The sequence below is a fragment of the Strix uralensis genome, chromosome Z, assembly GCF_047716275.1.
Source record: "Strix uralensis isolate ZFMK-TIS-50842 chromosome Z, bStrUra1, whole genome shotgun sequence".
Lineage (NCBI taxonomy): Eukaryota > Metazoa > Chordata > Aves > Strigiformes > Strigidae > Strix > Strix uralensis.
Genome location: NC_134012.1, coordinates 369,828 through 389,649, shown reverse-complemented (window position 1 = coordinate 389,649; position 19,822 = coordinate 369,828). Strand labels below are relative to the sequence as shown.

The following is a 19,822-nucleotide window of genomic DNA, read 5'->3' as shown; positions in this document are numbered from 1 at the left end:
ATTCTAGAAATACAGAATTTTGTTTACTGGAAACACTCTGAGGAAAGGTACCTGACCTGAGACCTTTCTCCAAACATGTATTTTACACCATTCGAGTAGCTGCCCTGGTGCCCAGTGCCCACCCCACCACCCAGCCGGGAGTGGGACAACTGAGGGGCACTGGGACAGCCCCAGCCCAGGGCACCAGACACCTCCATGGGGACGGGGACAGGCCAAGGCCCAGCCGGGATGTCGGCCTGCAGGTAGCGGTCAGGATTGGGCCCGGTGAGGGGAGATGGGGTCAGACACAGCCCGGGGTCAGTACAGTCCATTGGTGTCCTTGGGGAAAAACGTGAAACATTTTTCAATTCGAGCTCATCCTTTAATCATATTAACAGCACGTTTTGCAACAGTTAATTATCTGATACATTTGTGAAGGTTTTGTAGCATCCAGCAGCAGCAAAAACATTTTTGTTTTGAAAGCTGTTACCGCGAGGTCAGAGAAAGGTACCAGTTACAAGTATCGTGTGCCAGGGCTGTGTTTCTGACTCTTGCCAAGGTCTGCTCGCCCTCTGCTAGAAGATAAAACTTTCATACACGTGGGTCAATTTTGTTCACTTCTGTCTTGACCCAAAGCCTTGAAGACCAGAGAATCAGATCATTTTGCCCTTCGAGAGGCACTTTTTCAGCCACCACGTACGTGCCTGCGCTGACGTTCCCAGAGGCAAAACGCAGGTTGTAATTACACGCCAGGAATGTTGGAAATAGAGCGCTAGCAGTGCATTAAGGAAGCCCCCGAAGTCGGAAAAGCCTGCAAAAAAATGAAATGAAAAACAAAAGCTCTGGGCTCAGCAGGCGCCCCGTGGGAGCCCGTCCCGGGGCAGGACACAGAGGAGCTGCTCGGCCAGCGCTCCCACAGCACCAGACCTGGATGAAATCTCCCCCGGCTCCCTGCACCCACCCGCTCCTGCTTGCCTCTCCCGCCGCTCGGGTGCCTGGGGTGACTCCCGGTGCTGCCGGCCGTGGGCCCGTGACACTCATGAAATCAGAGTCACGCTCTGCAGGCTCTAACGGGAGCTCCTGATATTAAACGGTGATGTGAAATGCGGCGTCCAACGGTTTTCCTGGGTGAGGGGCTCTCTCCGCCTGTGCAGAGGTCTTAGAGCCAGACCTGGGGTCGGGGGGGCTGCGTGACCTGGTGCCTGGGCACACGCCAGCGAGGGCTGTCGCCACCCGACGTCAAGCTGTGCTGGCCAGTGTCAGCGAGGAGGGTACTGGGGAGACTGGAGCGTCCAAGTGCTCGCTAGCGAGAGGCGGCGAGGCCGGACCTGCTCGGTGCTCGTGTCTGCGTGCGGCAGCTGGGGACATCGCGCACAGCCCCGCTCCCAGCCAGCCCCGGGGACACCACACATTCAGAAAAATGATAAACCGGGCCCATCTGAACCTCAAACCAAGGCTGATGTTCGTTAGCAGCACACGCTCGTTAACACTGGCCTCGACTCCTGCAGCTGCCTGCGTGTTGAAGGCAGGCAGAGCCCCGCAGCCTCGTCCCGTCTCTGCTGCGAGCGCAGGAGGCAGCGGGGATGGTTCTGGCGCTCGGCGCTGCCAGCCGCGGTGCTCACTGGCCCTGCTCGCAGAGGCAGATGGGAGCGGGCTCTTCCCGGAGCCCTGCCTGGAGCCAAGCTAGGTGTCTTCCCCCTCCCAGCAGCGTGGGACCATGTCACAGAATCCCAGAATCATCTGGGTTGGAAAAGCCCTTGAAGCTCCTCCAGTCCAACCATGAACCTCACACTGACTGTTCTCAACTCCACCAGATTCCTCAGCGCTGGGTCAACCTGACTCTTCAACCCCTCCAGGGATGGGGACTCCCCCCCTGCCCTGGGCAGCCCATTCCAACACCCAGCAACCCCTTCTGCAAAGAAATCCTTCCTAAGAGCCAGTCTGACCCTGCCCTGGCGCAGCTTGAGGCCATTCCCTCTTGGCCTGCCGCTGGTTCCTTGGCTCAAGAGACTCATTCCCCCTCTCTGCACCCTCCTTTCAGGGAGTTGTAGAGGGCCATGAGGTCTCCCCTCAGCCTCCTCTTCTCCAGACTAAACCCCCCCAGTTCCCTCAGCCGCTCCCCATCACACCTGTGCTCCAGACCCTGCACCAGCTCCGTTGCCCTTCTCTGGACATGTTCGAGTCATTCAATGGCCTTTTTGTAGTGAGGGGCCCAAAACTGAACCCGGTCATCGAGGGGTGGCCTCACCAGTGCCGTGCACAGGGGTAAGATCCCTTCCCTGTCCCTGCTGGCCACAGCCACGATGGCGATGCTGCTGCTGCTGGGCCACTGAGCAACAACCAACCCCCTCCAGCATCACGGCGAGTGAAGAGGAGCCGTTCTTGCTAAACCCGCTGAGAATTCCACGGAAGTAATTCAACCAAAAGCTGTAAGCAGAGAATTGCTCATCATCGTGACAGAATATTTGAAAACTAAATTTGCGCTTTTCTACAGAGGTTTGCTTTCAAGAGAAAAAGCGGGAAAGATAGTTATTTGAAAGTCTGTGGTGCATTAAAGAATTAGCTGTTAAGAGGAAACTGCTTGTTCTTCCTATCCATTATATTTGAACAAGAAATCAGAACACAATAAAAAGAAAGCATGTTAAACTTTCCAGCACACTCCAGGTGAGTGCCAGGGCGTCACTGAGAATTTCTACCAATCGTTTAGATTTTGTTTCTGAAACATGCTTTTACATGGAGATGAAGTGCTGAGGCTTGGACAACCGGCCCAAGCCAGAGCTGACTATAGATGAATCCTTATATTTTATAACTGATAACCATTGTGCTAATGGGTATTATACTAAGTTATAGCAAACCACCTATTCTGATGTTAAAAGTGCTAAAGCATTGAAATACTGAAGCCTGAACAACAGGCCCCGAGTCGAAGCTGCTAACTTAGTCTGTAATCATTAACAAAGTATGTCAGCTCGCTGGTGAAAGATGTGGCCCCAAATATCATCAGCAGTGAGGACGAAATGCTGAGAATGTACCCAGCTTCCCTTGCTCAGCCTTGTTCAAGGCCGAGAACCCAAGTGTTTGGCCTTGTTAGAAACTCCCTTGTTTCCCCCCCCGAGCCCTGGCCAGGCTCTGGGTGGAATCCAACGGGAGAATGAAACCAGATATTTCTGCTCAAATCAAAGGTGCCAGCTATTCTGGCTTGCTGATTTTTGGGTATATAAGGCTGGACCCACTCACAGTGACTTTGGATGCCTCAGCTACCGGTGGACGCACCACGTAGCATTTCCCTCTTGCTGGGACAGGCTCAACAAATCCTCGCTGTAACCGGGGCTGCCCAGCGACTGCGGGTCTGGATGATGGTAACGTATGAAAATGGGGATGTATCTTTCTTAGCCACTATTCTCTCTCTCAGGTAGTAATGATTTGATGCATTACCCTGTATTTTCCTATTTAAGTGCACTATTCTGCCTTTTCTTACTGCATGTTTTCTGTATTACTCTGTTACATCATTTAGTTATCCCCAGTAAAATACACCTGCTCTTTTCACTCTGGTGTCCGAGTTTAATTGGTATCTGTAATCAGCAAACCAGGAGAGAGCTTTTACCTCAGATGTTGACTTTAGCTCCCTTAAAAGCTTTTATTTACATTCATTTTTATTCCTCTTTAGTAAGCTGCATAGGAAAATATTTCAACTGCCATCACCAGAGCAGCAGGTAAAGCAGCCCAGTGCAGAAATTCAGCTTACAGAATGTTTATTTTTATGAAACTCTGATATCCAAAGCCATTTATAGATGAAAAACATGGAGTGGCGTTCAACGGGGCATTCCAGTTTCAGGCAAATCCTCATGCAATTCCGTATGCTTGGAGATCTGCAGTGCTTGTTGTGCCCCTCCAGGGTGGAAGAAGTCTGTTCTAAAATTAAAGGACAGCAAAATAAAGACACGTGAGCACTGATTGACCTTCCCAGACCAGAGGGAGATGAGGAAACCTCCTGTAGCACCAGGTCAGGGAGGGGCAGCTGCTTTGCACTGGGAGGTGCTGGTTCATGACCATCCCAGTGAGAAGGGCACCGACTCCTTAAAGCATCACCGGAAATGCTCATGATTAGAGCAATCAACACCATAAGGAGAGGGTGGCACAGGTGATCTCGGTCCCTGCAGACGCCGGGGCCCGCTGGCCGAGCAGCCCCGCACAGGCTCCCGGCCAGCGCGCCGCGTGCCTGTGGGCCCCGTCGTGGGCAGGGAACCCCGCTTCGGCCGTTTGCGCTGTGACAGGATTTTCCTAGAAAAAAAGGTCCCTGTTCATCCTTGTGCTGTCAGAAAGGAGTTCTGCATGAGGGCTCCTTGCTGCTCTCGGACACAGGCCGGGCCAGGTGGGGGGTGCAGGTGCCAGGGCCAAACGCCGTGGGGATGCGGCACCTCTGCCGTGGGGATGCGGCACCTCTGCCAAGTTCAACGCCGGCCCGGAGCGTCCCTTCTCCCCCAAACCACCCCGAAACACGATGTGCCACATCTTCGGCCTTCCCCAAAGCAGCCCCCGCTCGAGATTGAAAAATCGGGTTAAACTGTTTAAATCTGGCAGGAGGTTTAGGCAAGAGGCCCAGATTTTCCAGGGCATCCACCAGACCCCACAGCCTGGCTGCTCCCATCTCAGCCCTGTCCTCAGGGACCCTCCGTGGGTTCTCCTGGTGGGTCACTGCTCCAGGTCCAGCCCTCCAGCACAGTCACCCTCGGAGCTGATTGCCAAGGCTCTTGGCACCCAAACGACCACTCCTCCCCCGGCTGCTCTCTGTTCGCCCCCAGCAGCCTGAGCACAACGGCCCTCCCTCCTGGGCCTGCACAGCTCTTCCTGGAGCATCTGCTGTGGCGGCCCTTCCCTTCCCTTCCCTTCCCTTCCCTTCCCTTCCCTTCCCTTCCCTTCCCTTCCCTTCCCTTCCCTTCCCTTCCCTTCCCTTCCCTTCCCTTCCCTTCCCTTCCCTTCCCTTCCCTTCCCTTCCCTTCCCTTCCCTTCCCTTCCCTTCCCCTTCCCCTTCCCCTTCCCCTTCCCCTTCCCCTTCCCCTTCCCCTTCCCCTTCCCCTCAGCCCCTCCCCTCAGCCCCTCCCCTCCCTGTTCCTGCCCCGGGGGCGTGGTCCGGGCGGGGCGGGGGCGGAGCGATCCCGCGGTGGGGGCGGGGCTGCGCAGGCCCGGCGCGGCGCGGGGCGTGGCCGGAACCACGCGGCCGGGGGCGGGGCGACTGTGCCGCCACTTCCGGCTCGTCGTGTCCCGCCGCGGCCGGCAGTGAGTACGGGAGCGGCGCCGGCACCGCCCGCCCCCCGCCCCCCCCGCCCCTCGCCCCGGCCCCTTCCCCCCCGCACGGCTCCTGCCGCCCCTCGCCCCGCCGGGCACCGGCCCCGCGGCCCCCGCCCCCCGCCGACCCCCCGCCTCCCCGCGGAGGCCGCGCCTGGCGCCCGCCCTGCCCGCGGCGGGCCCTGCCCGGGGTGCCCGTGCCGGTGCGGCCTGTCCCGGCGGCCCGGACTGCCTCCGCCGCCGCGGGCCCGCCCTCTGCGGCCGGGCAGCGCCGACCGGGTGCCCCCAGGGCCCCGCCGGGTGCCCGGTTCCCGCCGGGCCGGCGCGGGGCGGTGGCGGGGCTCTGGCCCGGTCCGCGGGCGCGAACGCTGGTTGCCATTAAACAGATGTGCGAGTCACCGTAGTCGTGTCCGTGTCTGTCTCCGGCCGCGGCGGGTCCCGGCCCTCACACCGACTCCAGCAACGAGCCTCCAGCCCCGGGGGCTCCCGGCTCGGGACGGGGCGGGGCCGCCGCAGGGGACACCCCGAGGGGTCCCTCAGAGCTGCCGGGCCGCCAGCGCCTGCCCGCCGACCCGCGGCTCGTTGTCCCCCGTTTGCTGCTCCGGACACGCGGGGTTTGTGCTTCTTTCAGGCCGGCACGGCCGCGGTCGGGTCACCGGGCCCCATCCAGCCCCGATCTACGGAAAAGCAAATTATTAACGTGGGGATGTTTGCGCAGTGACGGTTAAACACCATTCTGAGAACTGCTAAGGGGAAAGAAACCTTCCAAAAGGCTTGAAGTAAACTTCGAATATTTTGTTATTTTTCAGGGTTTGGGTGTGGAAGATATTTTCCTGTGATCTCCTGAAGGTATAGCTTGTCACTAGAAAAACATTCCCCTCTTCCCCAGAGCTCCTCTTCTCTCCTCTACACTTACTTGCACTTATCTAAAGTACAGAAGAGAAACATTTTCTCAAACACACAGCAAATCGACACGAGTTTTACATCTCGGCACTGAGCAGCACAAGTTATCCTTGCATGAAGCGAGTGACACAGTTTAGCCAAAAATGGCAGGAAATGCCACCATTAGATCAGCTTCGAGGTGCTGTCTGCCTTTTTCTTGGCTTCTTGAAACTGAGGCGATGGTGCAGTACGTCCTCGTCAGGGTTTGCTCTGTGAAATCCGGGGTTGGCTGCCCTGGGACCTACTTCAGGACATTTTTAAACGTTTCTCTGTGAGGACATTTCTACTCTGTGAGCACGTGGGGCTGGGGAGTGCCGCGGGGTGTCTGACGCTGCGCCTCTCACCTTGGTGGCAAATGAAAGCTGTTTCCTTCTCACCTGCTCTGAGTGCAGCTCGGTTATCCCGACAGCAGAACGCGATCTGTGCTAGGTTGGGTACAGAAACGCAGTGCAGGTGAAGGGAAGAACTGTCCCTGACATTCACCTCTGATCATAAACGTGTATTGCAGGGTTTTTTAAAAAAATACGTTCAGGTTTGACATCTGCATACCTTTGTAGAGTAGCAAGAAGAACAAATACGTGATTTTTCATTTTGGAGCTCTGCTTCATAACAATAATTTTTATTGCTTATCTCTCCCAGAAACTTCTGATGAAGGGTAGAAAGGCAGGTACAGCTGCTGACGTGAAAGATTTCACTTAACTGCGTTTGACCATTTAAGTTCTTTATCAATTTCATGTTGGTTGTACCTTTGCAGTACCTTAACAGTCTAAAAGACTAGACAGTTCATGTATCACAAATATGAGTGAACAGAAAACTGAGAAAAGGTCTGTTCTGCACACGACTGTAACGCTGTTGATGTCTCCTACTACTCTGATGTCTGAACCTCTGTTTTGATAGGAAGTTTCTGGTAATTTCCTCGAAAGACCTTTCTTTTCCATTTCATTGCTGTTCCTACCTGTGACAGAGAGTCTGACTGTAGGTTATGTCTTGTCTTCACCTCCTAAGACAGCAAAAAATATCTTTGTTGTATTTTCAGTGCAGCCTTTGTCATAAAGTGTTAGATTTGACATTACTGCAAAGAGCAAGCAGACGTCAAGGAGAGTAAGGAAATCTTTGAATTCACTGATGATTTATGGTGCAAACAGTACACTTGTCTCAAAAGTCATATTGGCAAAAAATGAAAAAGTAATGTTTTTTGCACTTTGATTTTTGTTTGAGAGTTTTTTCTTTTAAGAAATCTTAATATTTGAAGTTAAGCCGAATGCGTATTTCAAATGGCAAGAGGAAGAGAGGAGAAGGTTAATGTGTGAGCTCTGAAAGGTTTTGGGAGTTGAGAAAGTAAGAGCAGCAGAAGTAACGCAGTGAGGCAGAGGAGAGGAGTCGGCAGGGAGAAGCAGGGTGTGTGAAGCAGGAATGGCACGGGAAGGACTGGCCTGGGCACCTTGGTGGCCCTTAGGCAAAGCCCCTCCTGGACTTACCTCACAGCTGAGAGTCCCAAACCACTTTAGAATTTTGGCCAAGAAGCAACTTTGGCTGTGCTGCTGCCAACTTTTGTTACTTTATCAAGTGGGGGACGTTGTTTTTTTAACAGACCAGATGAAAAGTGCTGGCAGGCAGTCTTTGTAAATGACCTGGGAGGATCACCTGCCATTTCTAACTACAGCCATCTGGAGTTTTGTTCGGAAATGGTTAAAAGAAATTCAGATAGCTGTGATTTTTTAGATGTTGTTTTAACATCAGGAGCCCTTTACCTGAACTGTTCGTACGTGGGGCCTACCAGAGAGGCAGCCAGGTGCTCGGGGTTGAGATGGGCATGGCATTCCTCCTGGTAGGGATGGAGTTCTCCTGTGGCCTAGAGTTTGAAGTTCTGCGGTTTTTTTAAAAGTAAGGCAGTCCAGTTCCAAAGGATGTGTCCGTGTGTTGTGCTCTCTGCAGCCTGTATTACCTATCAAATCAGCTAGTCTGTGCACGGCTGTTGTTTTGACTGTGGCTCTCACACTCAGACATGAGGGATGTCTTTGTTGTACTCTAGCTGGTGGCAAACAGGACAGTGGCCCACAGTTAAGGAAATTAAATTGCAGAAGGCTGGCACTCAGACAGGTCTTTCTCTGTTTGAGTGTCAGTAGGAATACAGCGAGAGACACCTTCACTTTGGCGGTCTGAAAACCAGCCAAACTTTGTCTGTTGAGCTCCTCTTCCCTTTCCTGCAGGCAGTGCTTTTGTCTGCCCCATGCCAAGCCCTCCAACAGCTCTTTCTCACTCTGACGAAGAGGCGGGGCAGAGCTATTGCCTGCCCGTGAGGATGGTGAACACTGGAACCAGGTACCTTCAGACTGCGCTGCGATGCTGATGTTGGATGTTTCTTGTTTCCCAGTGGCCTGTCAGACGTGCTGAGCGAGGGGAAGAGCCCTTTGTCATCCCAGTCCTTCGTGCACCTGGGAGGAGGAGGAGGAGGAGCCGCTGTTAGACCTGAGCTTCTGGGGAGGGTAGATCAAGGTAAGTGTTGCCTCTTCCTACTCCTGTCCTCGTGATGCCATGTCCGTGAGTCAGCTCCTGGGGCTCTCTGACACCCATGAGCCATCGCTCTTGTTTAGCTGCATGTTTTCAGCCGTCGTCACGTCCTTACTTTGTGTAACTTTACCCAGTGGCCGACAGAACGGGCAGGAAAGAGTGCTTGAATTAAGTTGGCTTTTCGAGTGTCACTAAAATTGTGGCGTGCTTCCAGGGGATTCTTTCATTTCCTACAGTACTGAAGGTCTGTTTTCTCACATCCCCCAACCACAGGTTAATACTGTAAATGTGCTTAATCAGAGCCAGTGCTGCTTTTTGTTTGAGTTTTTTCTTTTAAGAAATCTTGATATTTGAAGTTAAGCCGAATGTGGATTTCAGATGGCAAGAGGAAGAGAGGAAAAGGTTAATGCCTCACCCCATGGATGAGAACAGGCTAAGACCTGTCTGAAGGGGTGACCCCATGTAAAGTTGAGAGAAATGTTGAAGTCTGGATGCTTTCTTGTCTTACTTTTTACTACCTACAACTGTTCAGTGACCAGCATTTTACTTTGTCCTGGTTTCAGCGGGGATGGAGTGAATTTTCCTTCCTCGTAGCTAGAACAGCGCTGGGTTTTGGATTCATCATGGGACTTGGCATGAGAAGAATTCTGATAACACACTGATGGTTTCAGGTGTTGCTCAGAAATCCAGGACTTTCCAACTCCCCGTGTCCTGCCCGTGTGCGAGTGCACACGAAGCTGGGGGGGAGCATGGCCAGAGCAGCGGGCCTGGATTGGCTGAGGGAATGTTCCAGATCATACAATGTCATTATCAGTGCGTAGAGGAGCGTGGGCCGGGAACGGGAAATTCTCTCTTGTTTCCAGGATTGTGGTTTCAGGCTCTTGGTATTTCAGGATTGCTGGCTGGGAACAGGCTGGGTGCTGAGCAGTCATGTTGTGCATTACCCGTTTGTACTTTCTACTATGGTTATTGTTTTATTTCATCACAATTACTAAACTGTTTTTATCTCAACCTACGAGTCTCCCTTCACCCCCCCGGTCCCTCCCCATCCCCAGTCGGGGGAGGGTGAGCGAGCGGCTGCACGGTGTTGGGCTGCCGGCCGGGTTCAAACCACGACGTGGGTCTGTCTTTGTGGGTTAGAACCCGAGCTGGGTGTGTCAGGAGGCGGCGGAGCTGCGTGCGGGTATGGGTGAGTGGGGCCCCGGATGTGATCTCAGCTGGTGCTGCCCGCAGCGAGTTCTGTAGCTGTGCAGGTGGATTGAACGGTGGGTGCTGTGCTACGGAGAGCCTGAGGAGTACAGGGTATGGATTGTCAGGAAGCGTTGTATTTTCCTGTTTGTGCATTCATGTTTCATGTGGTTTTGCTTTGTTTGTTTTTCGTGGGAAAAGTGTTTTCCTCTTTAGTTTGACTTCTGGTATAACAGGAATAGAAATGAGGTCAAATCAGTTGTAATCGAGGAAGGACTCGTGAGGGCTGTGCACAGAGAGCTGTCATAATAAGAGTCTTTGGGTTCTTTAAATACCATCACGGCACAAATTTCTTCTGTACAAAGCTCCCAAATCTAAATTTTTGTCCTTGTGCATCAGCATGTGAATTTAAACAATACCACTCAACTTCCTTCCACAGCTAACAAGCCGAGCTCCATCTGACAGTTCTCATGTCTAAAAAAGCTTGTTGTCTTCCCTCAGAGTAACACAGAAATAAAGAGAGACTTTTCAGAGGAAGTATTCTCTTTCCCCTCCTCCACGCATGATGTGGTCATGTAAATGAAATAAGGTGTCCTGTGGATTAGGCAAAGTAACTTTCTGGATTTCCTGTCTGACCAGAGGGTGGCTAGTGAATGCCAGAGACACTGGCCACGGGGCTGGGCTCTCGGGACAGCTGAGGTGGGAAGGAGCCTCTGGCAATCATCTCATCCAGCACCCTTGGCTCAGAGCAGGGTGACCTGGAGCAGTTTGCTCAGGGCCATGTCCAGCTGGGTTCTGAACATCTCCAAGGATGGAGGCTCCACGTCGTTTCTGGGCAACAGAGCAAAAAGGGGTTTTTTCTTATGCTGAAGTGAAATTTCCTGTATTTTATTTTTTGTGTCTGTTGCCCCTCGGCATGTTGCTGGACAGGACTCCAAAGCGCTTGTCTCCGTCTGGCTCACTGCCCCCATCAGGTGTTTATGCACACTGATAAGATCCCCACAGCCTCCTCTTCTCGAGTAAGAGCCGTCCCAGCTGCCTCAGCCTGGCCCCACAGGACAGACGGGGCCAATCCCTGGATGGTTTTAGTGGCCCTTTGCCACCATCACTCCTGTTTGTCCATCGTTTCTGGTGCTGGGGAGCCCAGAGCTGTAGGCACCACTCCAGATGTGGTCCCGTGGGCACTGGCTGGGGTGGAAGGATGACCTCCTCCCTCACTGCTGGCGATGTTCCTCAGGAGCCCGGGGTGTTTTTTGTCCCAGAAATGGTCAACTCGACCTGCTTTGCTCAACCTGTCCCACCCCCAGGCCCTTTTTTGCAAACCTGCTCTCCAGGCAGCGGGCCCTCAGCCCGTCTCCTTCCCTGGTGCAGGACTTGGCAGTTACCTTTGTTGCCCTTCCTGAGGGTCCTCTCTGCCCACTCCCCCAGCCCAGGGGCCCCCCTGGACGGCACCACAGCCCTCTGCTCTACCCGCCAACCGCTGCTCCCGGCCCTGCGTCCTCTGCAGACGTGCCGAGGGTGCGCTTTGTCCCATCGGCCAGCTCTCACAGCGTCTTTGTTTAAAAACCACTATGGCCAAGTCTGTGAGAAGGGAAATGGGGACATTAGTCCTAGATCCACCAACAAGGCTGCTAAAGGTTGTCAGTGATGATGGCTGAAGTGGTGGCAGCACAGGGCTGAGGTTGAGCTGGGCAGACACTGCTTGCAGGAGTATCCTCGTCGTGTCTGGGAGCACTCTGGTTGCATTTCCATGGCATTGAGACTCAGTTTGTAAGCCCTGGTGGGACAGTGTGACACGCTGGTTTGTATGAAGGCTGCAGATTTGTATACTACCTTTACTGTTCTTTTTTTTATGCACTTCCAGACCTGAGCTTGTGCAGAGCTGGGTATCGCAGCCCTAGCACTTCTGCTCTTAGGGTTAATTCTGAAGTGCCAGTTCAGGTGACTGCAGCCCAGGTGTAGACAGGCTCCAAGTTACTTCCCTCAAATATTGCTGAATGTTCCTTCCCTGCTCTTCCAGGTACATACATAAGATGTTATTTAGCAAGACAAGTTGCAAAGTACCCAGAACTAATACTAGTTGGCAGAACCATCAAACTCGGATTCAGACACTTGTTTGGCTGCGACTGGTGCAGGTACCCTGGTCTTGAACCCAGGTGGAGAGGAGCTGTGGAAGCTGAGAGCACATTAAGTGCAACTTTCAGAAGCTGGAGTAGTTGAGGTTAAAGTAGTAGTTAGGATTAAACCAGATGCACCCTTAAGTCGCTTCTGCTGTTATAGATCTGAGCACCGATTGTTGTCACTGTTAAGTCTGCTCAGTTTTAGCTTCCGTACACAGAGCTCTATGACTAACCTCAGCAATTTCAGAAAGGCCAAAGGTATCATTTGAAAGATGGTTTGGGACATACATACACGACCGCTCTGAGACAACCTTGTGTTTTTTTGTAGATACAGACTATTTGGTTTCCAGAATGTTTGTTGGGTATGAAGACACGGAGGATTCTGAAATGTATGAAGATGAACTTTATCGTGAGGAGTCATCCAGTGAGCAGAGTGTTGACAGTGAGGTGGAGTTTCATCTCTACAGCCAGATCCACTATTCCCAAAACCTTGGAGAAATGAGCACGCTGGAAATGGGTGAAGAAGCTGATGTTGCAGGAGTCACGGGCCATCGTTCAGTTCTAACTAAGAAACGGTCTGAAGACAAGACAATCACTGAAATCATTGACTGTGATGCTCAGCTCTCCGATGATGACCCTGAGGTCATCGTCCTGTCCGATACACCGGATGAAGACAGTGTTTACAAAAGCAAAGCCAAGAAGTCAGCAAGCTCCTTAGCGCAAGGGGACACACGCAGCTCTCCAGGATCTTCCACACCAAATTACGCCAGAGCTGCTGGAGGTAACACCCTGTACCCTGCTGGGCCAGGCACGGACATCTCAAGGCAGAGGAAGAGCACTGCTGGGAAGGTGAACCCGGTGAGTTCTGCCAGAGCTCAGGGCATCCAAGACGTGTTGGTGATAGACGACAGCTCGGAGGAGGACAGCTTGGTATCTGAAAGTGATAATGTCGAGAGCTGGATGATTTTGGGAGCCGGTGCTGATGACAGAGATGAAGATATAATGTTGAACCTTGAAGGCTGTGCAACTCCTGTCAGTGAAGGTTAGTACTTTTTTTAATTGCTTGTTTATTCATCCGCACGTGGGAGGATTTGTCTGCAACGATACTGATGTCAATGCTTGAAAAGAAAGATAAGCAGAAAGCAAATTGGAGTGCGTAATGATGGGTGCAAAACTATGACGAAGGAAATAGCCATTTATTTATACCATTTAAATACCATTATTTCAGGAGTGCCATGTATGAAAAGACAGCATTTTTGCTGGTAGACGTTCAGAAGTGATGTCAGAGTGATTCATACTGTGAACTCGCCAACTCTTCCGTATATTCTGTATTCCTAAGAGCGTATAAGAAGTTGCAGGGGGGCAGGGGAAAGGAGGTGAAATAAAGAGGGAATACAGTGGTTTCTTATTGTAAACAAAGTAGAAAAAAGAAATTTTGAGGACTGAAGACATAAAAATCAGAGGTGGGAACTGCGTAACAGTAAAATTTTGCCGAAGAGTGGTGCAGGGTAGGAGAGTTATCGGTGCCTTGAAGGCAGGGAGCGGTGTCACTCCTCTTTGGGCTGGTGAGGTGCCTGACCCCTGCCCCCCTGCCCTCTCTGCCCCTCCGCGGTGCCGCTGCCAGGGCCGGGCACAGCTCGGGAGAGGGATGAACTGCAGCAGAGAGGGCGAGGGAGGGGAGACCTGAGCCGGGTCCCCCTCCTGCAGTGGGTGCTGTAGCCGCTCCGTCGGGAGTCTGACACCTTGGGCTGCTGATGTAAAATTGACTGTAACTTCTTGTACGGCTTCTGCAGTGAATAATCCAGAGAGATTCCCAGCCGCTGAGGCTAACATCCAACATTTTGGTTATTTTACAAAATACTCTTCCACGTTACCGTGCAGAAAGTTAGTAGGTGGGATAGTTAGTGCAACAGATTTTAGATACGTGTTTGTAATGACCATGTACACACGTAGTACATACCTTGTCACCAGCGACTCAGAACGCTGTTAGACAGGCAGCTGTGCTTTCTTCTTGCCCGCCGGTTTCCCGAACCACAAAGATCATTTCCAGAAACAGCGTCCCCTGCCAGACTGAGAAAACGCTACCTGCGGAAAGGAGCAGCTGCAGCACTGGCGACCTTTGCAAAATTTTTTTTTTTTCATTTAAAAAAAAAAGTATACCGTAATTTGACTTGGTGCAGATGTGGATGAGGTGGGTTTGGGTGCAGGGAAATGAAACCTTCTGCAGCGCTGCTCTGCAGGCTGACACCACTCGGGTCCTTCCTCAGGGTACTGTGTAAACAGTGCTGCTGTTGACACGCTGCTACTGAGCTCTTTGAGAGGGAAAGCTGAGAAATTGTCTTTGCCATCTTTTCTAGTAAAACACTCATTTCTTGCCCGTAAGCGCTCACTAACTTTTTGCACAGAGTTGTTCCTGTGTGTGTTTTCGCCCAGCGATCCACGGTCCATTGCTACGCAGACCATGGCGTGCGCTCAGTCTCTGATGGGTGACCAGAGATGCCAGCGTGTTTTCCCAAGCCTCGGAGAGTTAGGAAGGGCTTTCTTCTCCCAGTGCAATGCCAGAAGAGTGGCAGCGCATTCACTGGCCATGTCAGCACCCCAGCCAGCCACATTATACCTGGAATTTATATATTTTTTCTCCCTATAAATCCTTTAAAGTGCAGTTTCTAAGAATTAACTTGAAGTTGATAAATTTCATTAAGATATTTATTTTTGTATTTTCATATCCTGTCCTCTTCTTTGAAACTAGAGCTAATTAGGTAGTCTTATTAAATTACTCTGCCTCTTGGGGAGCAAAAGCTTGGTGCTGTGTGATGACTGCTGTAACAGCGATGCAGTTGGTGCATAGCACAGTTAATACAATTTCTGGGTAGTATCTATTTTTCTCATGACTGCTGGGCAGGCAAATGACCTGGAATTAGGTTCCTTTTGTTCAGTTTACTCTGTGTATCCCCTTGGATTTATGTACCAAAATTGCTGGTAGTAGCTCTAAAGATTACCCAAAAAAACCAGAAGATGGAAAAATGTTTAAACAGTGCTTGAGACTTTAAGCATAGTTCAAAATTACATATACACATTTTGGTAAACAGTCTGTAATTAGTTTATTGGCGTGATTATGCTGACTGGGTGTAACATGGGGATGACAGTTCATGTCTTTGGGCTGTTCTAGCAGAGGTGTGCCAGTGCGAACCGGGAACGGCTTGTAAATGTCCGTACCAGAGGTTAACGTCAGGAGGCAGTTTTGCTAACTTATGGTATGATTTTGTAACAAGTGTGGTAGTGTTTCTTGTCCATCTATATATTCCACGAAGTTGGCAATAAGCAAGCCACGTCCAGGGCAGGTAACGGGAGCAGAATTTTTGTGCGCTGTATAAACTCGTCATGCTGTTCAGAACGAAAATCATTTCATTTAATGTGGGCGCTGCAAACGTTTTTTGAGGTGCTGGAATGGGAAGCCGAAGACAGCCACACCAGGGGCTCATAAATAGAACTGTCCTTCTCCTGCTCTAGTTTTTATTCTCAAAGCTCGGTCAGAAGCCCCTCAACCCCCCTTCTCCAACCTGCCTGACCGCAGCAGTGGCTGTGCCAGCAGCAGCCTCGTGCCGGGCGCGGCGGGACGCAGGGGCTGCGCAGTGGGCACACGCGGCCGTCGGGTTGTACGCGCTTGTGTGTGGGTGCATCACCCTCGTCCTTGTGGCTGTTCCCCTTCTCCGTGGGTACGACCCTGCAGAAAGCCCGAACCTCTGGGCGCTCCCCCTGACTGTGACCAGGTTAACGGCGATCTGCATGGCCCTGCTGCAGCGAGGGGCAGAGCAGACCCCCTGTCCCGGTGCTGGCCCCAGTGTGGGCACGCGCCTGACGGGGGGTGGGCGCCCGTCCAACCCCTGGTTCTCAGCCGCGTCCCAAATTCTGGGAAATGTTAAATTCGGGCAGCTCCGCGTGCAACGGTTTGGTTCAGCTGCTCTGTTTCTAGTACGGATGGGGATGGGGATGGAAGGACACAGGCCTAAAATAAATTGGTGTTGTATGTCTGTACGTAATGAGAAGCCGAAACCACATCAAAATAGTTTTAGGGAACAAAAGCCATAAATCTTCCTAATGTGAAGTAACCATGATTTGTTTATTGAGCTTCCACGTCGTTGTATTTCCAGTTCTATCAAGGACTCCTTTGCTGACCAAAACATAACAATTTTAAATGCAAAGGAAGAAATGCATTTAAAACAATACAGTTTTAAACTAATTATCCTCCCAAAGATACTCTCTGCTAATTCATTTAAATTATTTTGAGACAGGCACAGTTCTGTTTTCAGGGTTTCTAAAGAACAAGATCAAGTATTCAGGTAACTATGTAAATTGCTAAGTATGTAAATGGTATGGTAAATGCAAATGTGTGGCAACTAAGTATGGAAATTACAGTTTTAGGGCTTGTAGATCAGTAGGGATGGACGTAGAGTGTAGTGGCTGCTGAAGCCTTGCCTTTTGCCTTTCTCCCCCAAAACTGCCTGCAGCTGTAAATGGGATGAACGCCCCTGACAGCGTCACGGTGTGCCTAGTGTCCAGTTTGCTTCACTTGAAAAAGGGAACAGAAACGTCAACAATTCGATGACTACGAGCGTAGCCGGTGGTGTTGGCCATTGGATGAGTCTGTTTTCATATCTGAGTCCCTGAAATAGAGATTCTGAGGTTCCACTGGAGTCATATCTGACTCCTTGAGGAAAGGAATTAGGGGTATCTCCCTATTCTGTTAATGCCTCTACGTCTTGCTTGCCTGCCCTGCTCTTGTCTAACAGCCTTATTATTTTTAATATTCCGTATAAACAAATAACGCTTTCTTGACGCCTCCAGCACAGAGTCTGCTGCCCATACAGCCTCTAGCTTCGGTCACCACCGTCCGCTGTGACAGACAGAGATGTCCCTTTGCCTTGGGCAGTGAGCTCTGGTTCCGGACAGCAAATCCAGATTCACCTGTACCCTCTGTCTTCAGCGTCCACAAACGCTCCTGTTCAGTACACAGCTGAAAACCTTTCCTCCCTTTTCTGCACTCTTTCTGAATGGCTTTAGATGCCTTTCACTTTTTATTTTCACTTGTCTTAATACCACTGTGTTTGCAACACATATTTGTGCCCGTATTTCTGTAAAACACAGCTTTTCATCATGCGTCTGCTGATTTCTTGCAAAAAGGGTCCTACTGCCTTCACATGCTGTTTAAAAAATGGGTAATTCAGCAAATGTAGGTCTCTGGTATGATTTACCTGATTTTTTAAAACGTTTAGAGTCCAGAAGAAAGTGTGCAAAGAGAATTGTTACAAACTGTACCATGTACTAAATGTGGTGAATTAATTTTTAGTGTCGGAGAGTTTCCAGGCCTTTGAAGGAGGGTTCTCCCCTCCCACCCCTTCCCTTCACTTTGCAATAAGAGTATATATGATAAGAACGTTCATCTCCTGTAGTTGGAAGTCTTTCATCCATTCCTTCATTAAAAGCTTCCTTTTAACATATTTTTTCTCCCATGTATAGCTGCAATCCTAATCTCTGCATTTTTTTTTTCTTTTTTTCTTCACGGCTTTCGGAAAGACATCTTTCAAAGCTGCAGCATTGATGTCCAGCCACTAAGGGGTACAAAAAACAATTTATCTTCCCCCTGTTTCATCCTTTGCCCACCCACTACTTTCCTCGGAGACAACGGGGTAACGTGGTCGCACTCTGGGCTCGGCAGGTTTGCAGAGCGTGGTGCGTACGGTTGGTTTGGAATCCAGAGTTTCTGTACAGCGGCACATACGTACTCTGCTGGGCTCCCAGAGGGGCAACGGTGGTTTCCTTTGCTCTGATTTTTTTTTCTTATTAACGCAGTAGCCAGGCTGTTACAGGAGAATCGCTAGAGACAGTGCTTCTGGCACAAGAAGTTGCTCTTAACAGTACCAGCCGCCGGGTGCGGCTCTGCCCGAGTCAGAGCGTCGCGTTCAGGCGCCCGTGGTGGCCCCGCTCCGCCGTGGCGAGCCCCATCGCCAGCCCCGGGGCCGCCTCCTTGGCGGCTCTGGCCACCTTTCCGTGGCATTTGCAGGCAGAGACAGTGAGTGGGAACGTCAGCAATTCCCACATGTGCTGCTCCGCGCAGCTGCTGCGCCGGGGTCCCTTCCTCCTCCTCTTCCTCCTCCACAGCCCCTGGTGCAGGGACCGGCTCAGCGTCTCTTGGGGCGCAGTGCCCTGGGCACGAACGAGGACGACACTGTGTTTCATTGAATGACCTTGTTCCGAGAAGCCGTGTTCAGTGCAGCTTTGGCTCTGGTGTAACCTCGGACAAACGGAGAGCAGAAGGCTCAGAGCAGAAAGCACAAAACTCAGCGGAGGCTTCTGGGGTGTTAGGAGATGTTTTAAAATCTGTTTATCACATGACCTTCTAGCTGTCCAAATAGATGAAGTAATCGCTGCGTTTCCTAATAGAGTCACTTCTGGAATTTGGTAAAATGACAAGTATTTTTAATCTCCTCTGCTGAAGGTAGTTACAAAAGGAAGCCAGCATCCAAGGGGCAAATCAATCCACCTGAGGCATGGGGGTTTATGTCAACTTCTGCTCTTACTGTCCTGTGAAACTGCCCTTTATGAAAAGACATAGTGAACATAAAAAAGTGCAAGCTAGTATTTCCAAAGTAGTTTTTTCACCTTTCCATTCTGGCATCTGTTCCATCTTGTCTTCCAGGTTTAGAGGTCTTGCTATGCACTGATTTTTATCCTTGGTAATCAAGTTGCTCATTTAGTCAAAGAAACTGTAATAAAAATAGATCAGTAAAATAAATTCTAAAAAGGGGGGATTTGGACATTGAGTAATGAAACCATAAAAAATACATGCCTAAAATGAAGAAAAGGAATCTGAAAGCATTTGATTTTTGCATCTTCCCTACAAAATAATGCGGCAAGGTGATTTCTATTCAGCAGCAGTAACTGCAGCTTATGGAATCAAAATAGAAATAGCAGTCTCTGATAAATTTACCTTATTGTTTTATCTCTGTCAGCCATGCTCAGAAAGGAAATACCCTTTAGTAACTATCAGTGTTTTAAATGGCTGCTTCTAGATGTATGACTTAATTTTCTCTTAACTCTGTGGTACTACAGAAACTGTTCAAAAATCTGACCACATCTGTATTTTTTTTTCTCTCTGTGCTGTTATTCAAATCCCTCAGGGTATTTTTAAACAGTGGAAAGGTGTGAGCTTATTTCTAAAATGACAAAAAAGTACAGTAAGTTGTGCTTTTCTTCTTTAATTTACCCTTCCCCTTGACAGCTAGTTTTGAACACGGCCTTTACAAGATACAGTATGTTTTGTTCTAGAGTCTTGGTGCTTGTAGCAACAACTGACTTTTTTCACAAAAACATCTACAATAATTTTTTCATTTAGTTAGGCCACAGAAAAACTACTTAAAGATCCGTACTTCCCTGTGCTTTTTGGTTGCCTAAATTGTGGAATTGCTGAACTCGATTTCAGCAGAAGGCGCTTCCAAAAGTGACAAAAATATTTCTTGGTGAAGATCAGTTTAGCAATTAAAGTGTTTGTATTATTAGGACCTAACTGCCTTTCTTAAAAGCAGCCAGCCTTCCTGGTGTGGTCCATGTGGGAATTTCAGTGCCACAACAAAAAGCCCCCAAAGGCAGGGTTTGTGTCTCTGCTCGCTGCCGCCTCTGGCCGAGGCCGGGGAGGCCGCTGGGACGCTGCCGGCCGGTGACTGTGGCCACGTCACCTCGTCGTGGCAGCCCAGCCTCCCCTTTTGAGGGGTCATGGCAGCCCCCGCCAAGCCGTGGCCCGG

General features: G+C 50.6%; 1 protein-coding gene across 3 annotated transcripts in view; it reads left to right on the top strand.

Moving 5' to 3' along the window:
• Nucleotides 1–5,230: 5,230 nt before the first annotated feature.
• The window catches only part of ZCCHC7 (zinc finger CCHC-type containing 7), a 117,489-nt gene continuing 102,897 nt past the window's right edge, over nt 5,231–19,822 (top strand). Inside the window, exons 1-4 of one of the 3 annotated variants that reach the window (XM_074856411.1) lie at nt 5,231–5,253; nt 6,072–6,111; nt 8,579–8,700; nt 12,352–13,065. In XM_074856411.1, coding sequence (XP_074712512.1) covers nt 12,375–13,065 — 691 coding nt within the window. In that variant the 5' untranslated portion in view covers nt 5,231–5,253; nt 6,072–6,111; nt 8,579–8,700; nt 12,352–12,374. Of the gene's footprint in view, nt 5,258–6,071; nt 6,112–8,578; nt 8,701–12,351; nt 13,066–19,822 lie in introns of all 3 variants that reach the window. The other 2 variants (XM_074856412.1, XM_074856413.1) reach the window with 2 other exon arrangements.